This window comes from Dreissena polymorpha, chromosome 12 (genome assembly GCF_020536995.1).
Source record: "Dreissena polymorpha isolate Duluth1 chromosome 12, UMN_Dpol_1.0, whole genome shotgun sequence".
NCBI classification, from domain to species: Eukaryota; Metazoa; Mollusca; class Bivalvia; order Myida; family Dreissenidae; genus Dreissena; species Dreissena polymorpha.
Window position 1 is genome coordinate 65,852,451 of NC_068366.1, and position 12,986 is coordinate 65,865,436.

Below are 12,986 nucleotides of genomic sequence, written 5' to 3' on the forward strand. Positions count from 1 at the left end.
CAGCAGTCTCTGCAATATGTCTCCAAACAGTGAACTTTTGTGTTGACTCATTTTAAAATTGCATGATGAATAAAGACGTTATAGTCCAGACAAGTTTTTTATTACCTTTATTTTACCTTTCACTTCTTTTGACCTTTTACTTGTGTGATCTTGACACACATGACATAGGTAAGAACACAAAATGATGTCATTTGTGCAAAGTAATTCTAAAGCTGTCTGATAACTGACGAAATTTCAGTCAAGACAAGCTGAATCATGCTTAAGTTTGAACTTTGACTACTAAGTTTGACTTTGACCTTTGAACTATCCACACAGATATTTGCGTATAAAATACAGTCTACAAATGTTAATTGTTTGAGTTACAATTCAGACAAGCTCAGTACCAGGCCAAAATTAGATAATACAGCTGTGGACATTTTGTTGTGCATCAAACGCTGTCTCCACACTCTGAACATTTTTAGTAAATTATTTAATTATCTGATACATGATTAAATTACAGTAACAAGATCTGACACATGTTCTGTCAAACAACAAACCAACATCGTGTTTGCAATATTGACAAGTCCACAAGTAAGCTGGACAAAAATCAAAGATTGATCAATTTAAAATAAATGCTTACCATAAACTATGCCATACTTATTTGACATTTTTACTTGGTCTAAAAATTGCAAAACAAGAAAAATATTCAAATTATTTACCAGTCTTTGATATGTTTATGAAGAGCTTTCTGCTCTTCGAAGTTCCTACAAGGGTAGAGCTGGTTTAAGTCCTTTAGGAAGTTAACCATTGAGATCTGCTCTTCATTGAGTTGTCCCCCTTTCATGAGCTCTTCAGTAATAAAGATGCAAACAGGCATATCCAGTGTTTGCAAGGCCATCTCCCATAACTGCTTTGTTACATTCATTCCCTGTGAATAAATCACAAGATTAGCCCTAAACTATGGGGTATGGTACCTGTAATTTTGAGTTTGTTTCTTTAAAGAATGAAGAAATTATTATCTCTTTATATAATCCTATTTTTTTAGATATTCTAAATAATATGTGTGTAAAATACTATTAGTGTTTATAAGTATATCATTATTTTATTTTGTTATATATAGAACAATTTTGATGGCTTTAGTAAAATATTTATTTAAATTCCCAAATATTATAGAAAGTTATTGTTCACATATAGAGTATATGTGAGTGTGCATGAAACTTATGTTACAGTTCGAGTGCGATTATTTTTATGGCTTAGTCATTTGATAGTTTTTTGTCAAACATCTTTGAAAGTTCATTGTGTATACTGTTTTTTTCCAGACAAAAGCAACAATATAAAACACTTAACATTGCATAAAAGATATACAGGTGTAAATTTACTCCCTAAAATGTTGATGGGTTGAGGACAACTTCCCAAAACTGAATAGAATCATACTCATAAATTAATTTAGATATTACATATAATCAAAATTATCTTAATTGTGAATTTTCATTTCAAGAAAATTAACCAATCTGATGTACATTTAAAAAATCTAACAAGCAAGAGAACATGATTATAAACAGAAATACCAGTTTAGAAATAAGTTCCTTGGCTTTGTCAATCCTCTGGTGCTTGATATAATTAAGGGCCAGGGCAATGCCAGTTGAGCAGATATCCGAGAAGTCTGCCCTTTTGGACTGTTCACTTTGAAGAAGATACTGTTGCAGATACGGAATTTTGTTCTTCATTATGCCGTCTTCAATCACCATCTGAATAAATTCAATCACAGTCTCGTTAGAAAGTTGAATTATTTACTTCAATTCAAACATAATGTTTGGTACTTTTATATAACAAACACATACTCAACAACCATTGTTTTTACGCATATGAATTAGATATATTCTATTGTAGATAAAAGACAAGGGCCATATTTTTTTTAACTGGTCACAGCTAACAAAGTCCTTCCTTCGATCATCAACAGATTAAGCTTCTTTCAGCTATAAAGGTTTGAGCATAATCCAACCAGCAAATAAAGAGGAGTTAAGCAAAATCTCTCTACCTCTGTATCCATTCTGTTCCATAATTGAAACTGTGACATGATCTCCTCAGATACCTCTTCACCATCCTCTACGTCATGACCTAGAGCATTCCCATTTATGACCTCGTCCCCTCTTGAAAGGACAGGTACACTTGTAGTAGTAGAATTGCTGGCGATTGACATGCTTTCAGACTGACCTGCCGATCTTGAACTTTCCTCCATTGCTCGCATACAGTTACGAAAACTGTCGATGTGTTCAACTACTTTATCTGAAGAAAAATTAAACCGTTATAACAAACAATTAATCTATCATGTTTTTATATGAAGGTGATGGCAATGATGATAAACAATTTATGTACAATTCAAATTGCAGAAGGAATTATTAAGCTTTCTCATTGTCTAAATATAAAGAAGTTTTTTAACTGTTTTGAAACTCTGATTCTGCCAACATCTATTGAATTTCAGTTAACAATCTAAAAAGAAGAATGCACTTTTTTTCTGAATAGACGTTGCTTTTTTCAGAAAAACAAGATTCTTCTAGTGGACATGGTTCGGCCCTAGACATTGGATGCCATGGAATCCCTTTCAATTACTGGTATATGTACATCAACTCTGTAAGGCAAATTATCCAGAATTCTTCTTATATTGTATTTGATATGATGATAAGTGCATGAGATATGTTAAATTTCATAAACCACATTTTTCGCTGACACAAACAAATAAAATATAACATGTGTTTCTTGGTACATTATTATGAGTTACAACATTTGTGGGTTTAAGTTTCAAGAGGATACACAAATATATTTTATATTTGACCCTGTAGTGTCATATGAACACAGCAAATGCATAAATTATATGTTAAACACTTGAAAAAAACATCTTCAATGGAACAATTGGTACAATTTTACTTGTATTTGTTTACACTTATGTCAGTCTCATTTAAAGCTTATCTATCAAAACACCCAAGATTAAATATACCTGTGGCCTGCCGTATATCTCTCTGCATTTCCTCACTGTCAGCGTGTTCCAAGACAGATATACCATCCAACAGCAGGCTGTATAAAAACTCCATGGTTACATCTAGTACCTGTATGGTTTGAACAAATAATAACCCTTACAATGCGGGAACCAAATTTTTAAGGCCTTTGCAAACAGTTTGGATCCAGATGAGACGCCACAGAACGTGGCGTCTCATCAGGATCCAAACTGTTTGCTATTCTGATAGTATTCTTTGAAAAAAATCGAAGAAAATGCGAATTTTATAAATTCAGCAGATGACATTTTAGCAGACGACAAATTTCCCAGCATTCAAAGGGATAAAGAGATTGTGAGCAGTAATGCTGAGGAAGCTGTTAACTCGATTTGGCTGCACAAAACATGCTAGGGCTGAAGCTAGCTATCAACACACAATTTCATGTTATGCAATACTGATCACTAATGTGGCCCCAGCTGACGATTTTAGTAGCTTAGCATGCAGTTCTGGCAAAATATTCCTAACACAAACAGTTTGTGAGTGTTTGAGGTAACTGATACAAGGGTGTCTGTGCATGCACTGGCTTATATTTTGGTGACTGTTGAACGGTTGACTGATATAATTTGCAAACATAAACCTGGCACTCATGAATTCTGAAAGCCTAAATTAAGTGTTCACATTTTTTCCTGTAATCATTCTTGGTTAAGTTTGTCCATCTGTTTAAAAAGTTAAAAAAAAATCATAAGGCCGCAAAAAGTTGACCAGATATTTTTTCTGTTTTTCCGCACTTAAATAAACATATACATGTATTTATTATGCCCCCCTTCAAAGAAGAGGGGGTATACTGTTTTGCACATGTCTGTCGGTCCGTCCACCAGATGGTTTCCGGATGATAACTCAAGAACGCTTAGGCCTAGGATCATGAAACTTCATAGGTACATTGATCATGACTGGCAGATGACCCCTATTGATTTTCAGGTCACTAGGTCAAAGGTCAAGGTCACAGTGACTGGAAATAGTAAAATAGTTTCCGGATGATAACTCAAGAATGCTTAGGCCTAGGATCATGTAACTTCATAGGTACATTGATCATGACTGACAGATGACCCCTATTGATTTTCAGGTCATTAGGTCAAAGGTCAAGGTCACAGTGACTAGAAATAGTAAAATGGTTTCCGGATGATAACTCAAGAATGCTTGCGCCCTAGGATCATGAAACTTCATAGGTACATTGATCATGACTGGCAGATGACCCTTATTGATTTTCAGGTCACTAGGTCAAAGGTCAAGGTCACAGTGACTTAAAACAGTAAAATGGTTTCCGGGTAATAACTCAAGAATGCGTACGCCTAGTATCATGAAACTTCATAGGAAAATTGATCATGACTGGCAGATGACCCCTATTGATTTTCAGGTCACTAGGTCAAAGGTCAAGGTCACAGTGACTCGAAACAGTAAAATGGTTTCCGAGATGATTACTCAAGAATGCTTATGCCTAGGATCATGAAACTTCATAGGTACATTGATCATGACTGGCAGATGACCCCTATTGATTTTCAGGTCAAAGGTCAAGGTCACAGTGACAAAAAACGTATTCACACAATGGCTGCCACTACAACTGACAGCCCATATGGGGGGCTTGCATGTTTTACAAACAGCCCTTGTTTTGTATTCAGTCTGCACAGTACATAGCATTAGATTCTTTTGAAAAAGAAGAGTAATTTTTCTAATAGTTTTGTTAAGCCTACATATTTCAAGACAAAGACTGTAAAACTAAATAGAACAAAAGGGCAACTGAATTCATTTGGCAGACATGTTCCACAGTTATGTACACAAAAACTTTTATTAGTCCGCACCTTAAGCTTGCCTCTGATTATATCTTAAACTTGAATATAAAAAAAATCTTGTGAGCCCACTTTCTCCAAAGTTTGTAGGATAAATTCCATTACAAGTGATAAATGTGTGAGGCCTAACAGTATTTTTTGCGAAGTATACTGATTTATTTAATTCTGATCAAGTGCAGACACGTGAATAACCATCAAGGAAAGTTGAAAGAGAATACAGTGTTGCTCATTTCAGAGCATTTGTGTGATATTTTTGGCCATGAAAAGTCTATTTAAATATATTGAATATACGGGTCCCGCACCTGTTTCCCAAATATTTGCGAGTGTTTATCCCCCATGGTCGACCTTGCCGACTGTAGCAGGACATGTAAAGCTGGTTCTAACTGGATCAGGGAGTCCATGTGACCAAACTGAAGGGCTTCATGTGGGGAATTTCCTGCGATGGAATTGTTACTGGAAAAGTCTGAAAAAATTAGGAAAATAGCATATAGAAACATCTGTGTCATCTAGAGGTAATAATTTCAACAATATTTAAAATTATTTTCACTATACATGTAAGAAGCATTTATGCTCAAGAAAAAACAAAAGTAAATATTGTTTCACCTTGCTGTGACACTATAAGTCAAATGACTGTGTACTTCTCCACAAATTCATAAGAACAATTTTCAACACATTAGATTCGTCTGATTTGTTAGATGTTGCAGAGAAGTCTTGCTATAAGGTATCATTATGTTTGAAATATAATTACAATCACAATAACTCCAGTCATTCTTAAGTTTTTAAGCAGAAATGATGAATTTGATAAACCCAATTTCTATACAATCAAAAGTGAAGTCTAAATATAAGGTATACATGTATAATGTTTCCTTACTATAACTCACTTCATTTTTTAGAGTATTAAACTGAGTGGACAATCTTTTTTCTATTCACAAGTTTACCCTATTCACACTTATTTTATTAAATTATTTGTTCCTTATTAATATAGACTGTCAAGCACAAGTTGATGCTGTCCAAATCTAACCAAGGGCAATAATGCATAGAAATGGCTTTTGTTTATTTCACATCTGAAATCTATCTACCAATAAAGTTTCAAATTAATGTTTGTTATAGTCATAGGTATGCTTCAGGCAAAAACAAAGGCTAATAAATTACTGACGGGCAATAACTCTTATAAGAAATGTGGAGTAACAATTCCCATGTAATGCACTTTTTCTAAAGATCTATACTCCTATGAAGGGAATAGCAGAAAAACTTGTAAAGCTATGAAATAAACAAGAGATGTGTTTGTCAGAAACACAATGCCCCCTACCTCGCCACTTTGAAGCCATATATTTAACCTTTGACCTTGAAGGACTACCTTGGCAATTTCACAACTCAAAATGTGCAGCTCCATGAGATACACATGCATGCCAAATATCAAGTTGCTATCTTCAATATTGCATAAAATTATGGACAATGGTAAAGTTTGTGGACGGACAGACTGACTGACAGACAGACGGACGGACTGATGGACAGTTCAACTGCTATATGCCACCCTACCGGGGGCATAAAAAAGGAAGATGGACTGCCCAAGCCAGGTCAATAACTTTAGGGCACCTGTAATTAATTTTAATTAAGATTCTGTAAGAGGAAGTTTCCAGCAACCAAGACCCTTGCAACATTTATAAACAATACAATGACTTGTACATTTCTGTTTGCTGTCCAGGAAGTATGTGACGGTATCCAGCTGCCTATGTTTGAGGGCCATCTCCAGGGTGTGCATGGGTAGGGAGCAGCGGCCCCAGGCATTCAACTGGCACACGGCATCAGCCAATGCTGCCCCACCGTAGGTCATCAGCTGGAATAAGCAAAAACATATGCACTCAGGCAATGCAAATTTAATTCTACGTTTACAATTGTCTTGTTTTTTCAATACCTACCAATCAGGCTGAATAAATCAAACAAGTAAAAAAATATCTTACACAAATTATGAATGCCACCAACACAAGCATAAGGAAATAAAATATAATAAACATACACTCATGTTTATGATTGCAAATTGTTGCAACTGTTGTTTTTCTTTCTTACGAAAAACCTACCAGCCTAAGAAAGGATGGTTAACATAACAATAACACAACATATGGCCTTAAATCAATGTCAAATAAATCATTGTGAATACAATTCAGTTTAGGCAATTTCAGGATTTTAGAAATCTTTATAATAACAAAGAGTAGACAAATACAATTGAAGATTCAGTAGATGTTAGAAACCATGTTTGTAAATGAAACATGTAAATGTAAGCTAAGCAGCTAGAAACACTTCAAATTATTAAATTATTTAATTTTTAGATACAGTGATATCTTCTTATATGATATCATCTTACATGTATGACGCACACATTGAAAAACCTTTAAAACAAATAATACACAAATAAAACAAACATATAAATATATTATTGTCTTACCTCACTGACAAACTGTTCTTGGTTCATTGCAGCATCCATGAACACAGTGGAGATGTGAGACTGGGTCAGAACCAGATGTGGAACATTTGGTTGTCTTGACAACACTGCCAGTTCATGCGGCTGAAGTCTTTCATAAAAAATATTTATCAATTGCACCCAATCAACATATTATCTGTCATGTGTATTTTAACTATTTGATCTACTGCACTCATAATTTAAATAAGATAAGGGGCCATATTGCCGTGCTCTAGCTAAGGCTATGGAAGGGCACCTTATACTGCTGCCTCATGGGCCCATCATTCTCCCTCGAACCCCTGTCATGCACTTTTGTGTAACTTATCACATTATTATATGGCAAATTGACTGACCATCCGTCAATGAATGTATGAGTAGTTGTTTACTTCAGAAACATATGGGTATTGTACTAAAAATTCAAAATTAATATTCCTTAAAGTACATTTTTGAATTTCTTATGTATATCAATGGCATAGTGCTTTACTTTAAGGATGTTTGGAGGATTAAAGAAATGGCTATATATAGAATGGTTTAGAAAATTGCTCATGTTACATGTAGCTTAAATTATGATACTTTGTTATATATTCCCTGGAGTCTCCACAATATTATGAAGTTTTTCAAATAAGAACCTGGAATTGGTATTACAAATATAAAATTCCTTTTCAAAGAAAAGCCCAAGTAAGAAAAATAAATTTCTTTCTTACCTGACATGTGTCCATTTGTGTTCTGTATCCAAAGAACAACAGCAAATGCAATGTACATCATTATATGCAAACACAATTGACAGTGTTTTCTCAGTAAGATTCATATCTTCTGCACTATATCCTCTCACTAAAGACGGAGCTTCAAGAAAGGTCAACCACCTTTTTCCTGCAACTAGGTCATGATCTTTGTTTACCTCTGACTTAAATCCAGATGTTTTCAACATTTTTACTGTTTTATTTCTTTCACCATGCTTTCCTCGAAATGTTTTTCTTGTGGTTGCTTTAATTTCTTTTGTATCAAATTTGGTGTGAAGGTTTTGAAGCTTATTCATCCAAGGTAAATCTCCATAATGCGAGGTTTGCATGAAAGAGGTTTGCCTCTGTCCTGAATGGATTGTTGATGTCTTACTCTTTTGGTTATAGAGTGGAGGGAAGTGTGTGCAGAAGGAATGTAGATCTAGAAGAATCACATCACTATTTTGTAGAACAAATGCAACTTGATTACACTGCTGTGAAATGCACCAAGTTTGTATGGAGATGAAATCAAACTCTAACTGTGACAGGTCAACTGTAAAGCTGTCTGCCTCATCTTTCAAGCTGCGACAAACTTGTAAAGCCATTAAGGATATACAGAAGATAAATAGTAAAGTTACAATTCACTACACCTTCTACAGAATAATTGCTGTTTTAAAAACCTGAACCTAAAATTATATTAAATTATTAAGCATTTACAACTGTTTAACCAACTAAAACAGAACATTCACATCAAACAAGACTTTGATTATTCTTTGTTAAGTATACATCAAAGGATGCCTCGGGTAAACAGTTTTGAAACATTTCATTCAAATACATGTACAACACATTTTAATACAAGAGTTCCGCGGTCGGAGATGACCGCATTGAAGCCGGATTTTTGATTTAAATGACAGGAAAGTACCTTTCGTGTTTTTGTCAATGCAATACTTAAATTACTGAAATATTGTTCAAAGGTCAAAATGAAATGTAAGTACTTTTCAAGGCATGAGCAAACCTTGTGTTATGTTTTGAATGCATGCATATACATGAGAATGAATGACCTTGAAATGACCAGTGGTCATCTAAGTGTGCTTGCAAACCTTCATGTCAAGTTTGAAGACTCTATGTCCAAGCATACCAAAGTTATAACAATTTTAACATTTTAACATTTAAGGTCACAGTGACCTTGACCTTCAAATGAATGACATTGAAATGACCAGTGGTCATCTTCTAGTACTGGCCAATCTTTATTTCAAGTTTGAAGACTCTAGGTACAAGCATACCAAAGTTATAACATGAAATAAGAACTTTAACATTTTTACATTCAAGGTCACAGTGACCTTGACCTTCAAATGAATGACCTTGAAATGTCCAGTGGTTACTTACTAGTTCTGGCCAACCTTCATGTCAAGTTTCAAGACTCTAGGTCCAAGCATACCAAAGTTATAACAACTTTAACATTTTTACATTCAAGGTCACAGTGACCTTGACCTTCAAATGAATGACCTTGAAATGTCCAGTGGTTACTTACTAGTTCTGGCCAACCTTCATGTCAAGTTTCAAGACTCTAGGTCCAAGCATACCAAAGTTATAACAACTTTAACATTTTTATATTGAAGGTCACAGTGACCTTCACCTTCAAATGAATGACCTTGAAATGACCAGTGGTCATCTGTTAATCCTGGCCAACCTTCATGTCAAGTTTGAAGACTCTAGGTCCAAGCATACCAAAGTTATACCATGAAATAAGAACTTTAACATTTTTACATTCAAGGTCACAGTGACCTTGACCTTCAAATGAATGACCTTGAAATGACCAGTGGTTACTAACTAGTTATGGCCAACCTTCATGTCAAGTTTCAAGACTCTAGGTCCAAGCATACCAAAGTTATAAGAACTTTAACATTTTTTATATTGAAGGTCACAGTGACCTTGACCTTCAAATGAATGACCTTGAAATGACCAGTGGTCATCTGTTAATCCTGGCCAACCTTCATGTCAAGTTTGAAGACTCTAGGTCCAAGCATACCAAAGTTATACCATGAAATAAGAACTTTAACATTTTCGAGCACGCCGCCACCCCGCCCGCCCGCCCGCCCGCCCCCCCGCCCGCCCGACAACATCAATCTATAAGCCGAGATTTTTTCGAAAAAAATCCGGCTAATAAATATCAAGAGCCCTTAATTTCACACATTAAAGGATACAAATTGATTTGGCTGTGGAGTCTAGGATGAAAACCTTGTCAGTTACAATACGCAATGATTCTGCACCAATTGGTGGAAGAGCCATAGACCACACCCCATGGAACACATTATCTCGCTTCACCAACTGGATCAGGTGGGTGTTGTTAACCACCAGTAGCAAACTGTTCCCTGTGAAGTGAACAACTGTTACTGTTTGTAGTTTAGTGTCATTCAGTGTTTCTGAAACATACAAATGACTGGAATGTGTTGATATGTTATCTAATCAAATAATGTATACATATTGTAAAGTGCTATGCAATTTCAATTACAACTGCTATTGATATATTATAAAATTCTATTTAAAGATATAAAATCATGCTATGTGACAGTCACATGGAAAAAAAAATCTAAAAAATCTGTTAATAACTCATTTGTCTATATAGCTGGAGGAGGCAATTTTTTATTGCAGAAAAAATTATAATTATTTTACCATGCAATTATCATGAAAGAATAATGAAAGTCTTTATATATGAAGCTGCTTTGGATTCAAGTAAAACAGATGAATCGCTTTAACTTTGCTCTGGCTTTTTCCTGGGACATTATTAACTGAGGCAGTTTCAATCTCAACATTGTAGCAATTCAACCTTGATCCACTGCCAAAACAAAGCAAAGTTTATATTCCAGCAGTTGGTACCGATCTTAATCATACGAATGACAACCAGATTACGGTCATTTTGCAATTTCTAAGCTTTATTAAAAAAGGGCAATTCTAGGTATTTTATAAAAAGCCTCACACTATTTGTTTATTTATTTTATTTATGTTCAATTTATCTACAGTGTAACATTATCTGAAAACTGCAAGCCAGCTAGATACAGATCAAATTAATATAGTTAGAAAATATATCAGTGAAGTAATTAGCTCTTACTCTCACTCTTCCTCCCACTTTCTCTGAAAGGTGTTAATTCACTTTTTATTGTAATATTTTGGAAAATTCTTTTCAGATTTTTTTCATTGCATTTCTGGTGATTGATAAACAATTTTTATATTGAGCGGGCTGGGATTTTATAGCATTTCCAATCTGGCCATATGTTAAATTAGCAGACTGATAAATACTACCTTTTACAAGCTGTAAGATGTCAATATTCAGGTGGAAACACTTCAACTCATCTTTCTCAAAAGTGTAAGTGTCAAATACATGGTCACTTGTTACAGCAAATCCACACCAGTCATAACTTTCATTAGACGCTCTGTTCTCTGGATTGACAGTTGTGAAACTGAAAAATGTGAAAGAATTCTGGTTAAGTTGTCACTTCAAATGATGGCTAAAATAACTTCAGGGAACAGGTTTTATGGCACTGACAAGACCTTTGTATGTTGCGCAATGTCAGAGAGTATTTAAAAAGGGACATTTTAAGATAGGTGAGCAAGAACACGGTATAGATGTGTAAAAGTTTGCTAAAAGCAAGTCGCCCTGCAGGGCCACCAGAGTACAAAATTAGGTCCCCCATACTTATTTTGTGGTTGCCCCGAATTTTTTACAGAAAAATGATAATGATCATGATTTAAAGCAATGATCATGATCGCGATATAGCTTGTGATGTACATGTATAGCACATCATTTGTTTAATATGATTTATTAAAACAACTCTATTGGCTTACCCATTTAAATGAATTACATCAATTATCAAACTGATTTAGTTAAATAAATTTTGAATGGCAACTATGGGTTATACAAACAGGTAAAAATGTTAAGTCCCAAAAGCGTATCCAATTTTTTCTACACACAAGACACATGATGACGTGAAATTAGCTGATATGAAAGTTCAAACAACGCATGTATTTTGTGTGTAAGGAAAAAAGTACATAACTTGATTTTTAATTACACAGTGAAAAGATGTTTCCATGGGAAGCACGTGCTATAAGCTAATGACGTGAGACTGTTACAATTCCAGGGTGTTGAGCATTCGGGTATTATGCTTGTTGCTCTATGAGTGAAGACACCGAGAAGGTGCGAAAAATGGGATTGAACAGGATTTATTCATAGAAAGGGATTTTATGTTGATGAAAATGCGGTCATCCGATCGGGCGAGTGTTTCAGAATTGAATTCGCCTGAGGCTAATAGTAAGTTGCCAATTCGAGCGGGCGACCGTAATTTTACACCCCTGATCAGCAAAAATGACTTCTTAACTCTTTCAGTGCTGGAACCGAATTTTGATGGCCTTTGCAAACAGTTTGGATCCAGGGAACGTGGCGTCTCATCTGGATCCAAACTGTTTGCTATTCTGGTACATGTAGTATTCTTTGAAAAAATTCGAAGAAAATAATAATTTTAGAAATTCAGCAGACAACATTTTAGCAGACGACAAATTTCCCAGCATGCAAAGGGTTAATGGGGCACACCTGATCTTGTAATGATGAGGTTACAATTGGTGATGGCATGTTTTCAATGCGTACAATTATCTGCAAATAGTAGGATCATGTGACAATTAAACAAGAAGGGAGTATAAATTATTTTTAATTAAATACAAGAAATTTTCCAATCTAGCATGTTTACAATAGGCATATATACAACACATTTCATTCTTAAAACAAAATATACTATCACAATAAAAACTCCAAGTTTTACTTTTAAGACACCTTTGGGGGGAAATTCTTTAACAATAAAGCAAACCTTCATTAGAATTTTATATAATTATATCAAAATATTAAATGCACCTTGTTACATTAGATTGCTGTCTTATGTATTTTGTATTACATAAGCTGGAGCATTTTTAATTAAGGAATACTTGTTTTACTCACATCTTTAGTGCA

General features: G+C 34.7%; 2 protein-coding genes across 3 annotated transcripts in view; one reads left to right on the top strand and one right to left on the bottom strand.

The window, feature by feature from the left end:
* Positions 1–12,986, top strand: part of LOC127852243 (limbic system-associated membrane protein-like) — a 471,770-nt gene that overhangs the window by 167,922 nt on the left and 290,862 nt on the right. The gene's annotated exons all lie outside the window — the stretch shown is intronic.
* Positions 1–12,986, bottom strand: part of LOC127852232 (spatacsin-like) — a 65,951-nt gene that overhangs the window by 33,556 nt on the left and 19,409 nt on the right. Inside the window, exons 2-11 of one of the 2 annotated variants that reach the window (XM_052386118.1) lie at positions 11,291–11,448; positions 10,195–10,362; positions 7,976–8,582; positions 7,257–7,383; positions 6,500–6,650; positions 5,116–5,276; positions 2,975–3,083; positions 2,018–2,265; positions 1,548–1,727; positions 699–907 (exon numbers count right to left, since the gene is read on the bottom strand). In XM_052386118.1, coding sequence (XP_052242078.1) covers positions 699–907; positions 1,548–1,727; positions 2,018–2,265; positions 2,975–3,083; positions 5,116–5,276; positions 6,500–6,650; positions 7,257–7,383; positions 7,976–8,582; positions 10,195–10,362; positions 11,291–11,448 — 2,118 coding nt within the window. Of the gene's footprint in view, positions 1–698; positions 908–1,547; positions 1,728–2,017; positions 2,266–2,974; positions 3,084–5,115; positions 5,277–6,499; positions 6,651–7,256; positions 7,384–7,975; positions 8,583–10,194; positions 10,414–11,290; positions 11,449–12,986 lie in introns of both variants that reach the window. The other variant, XM_052386117.1, reaches the window with a different exon arrangement.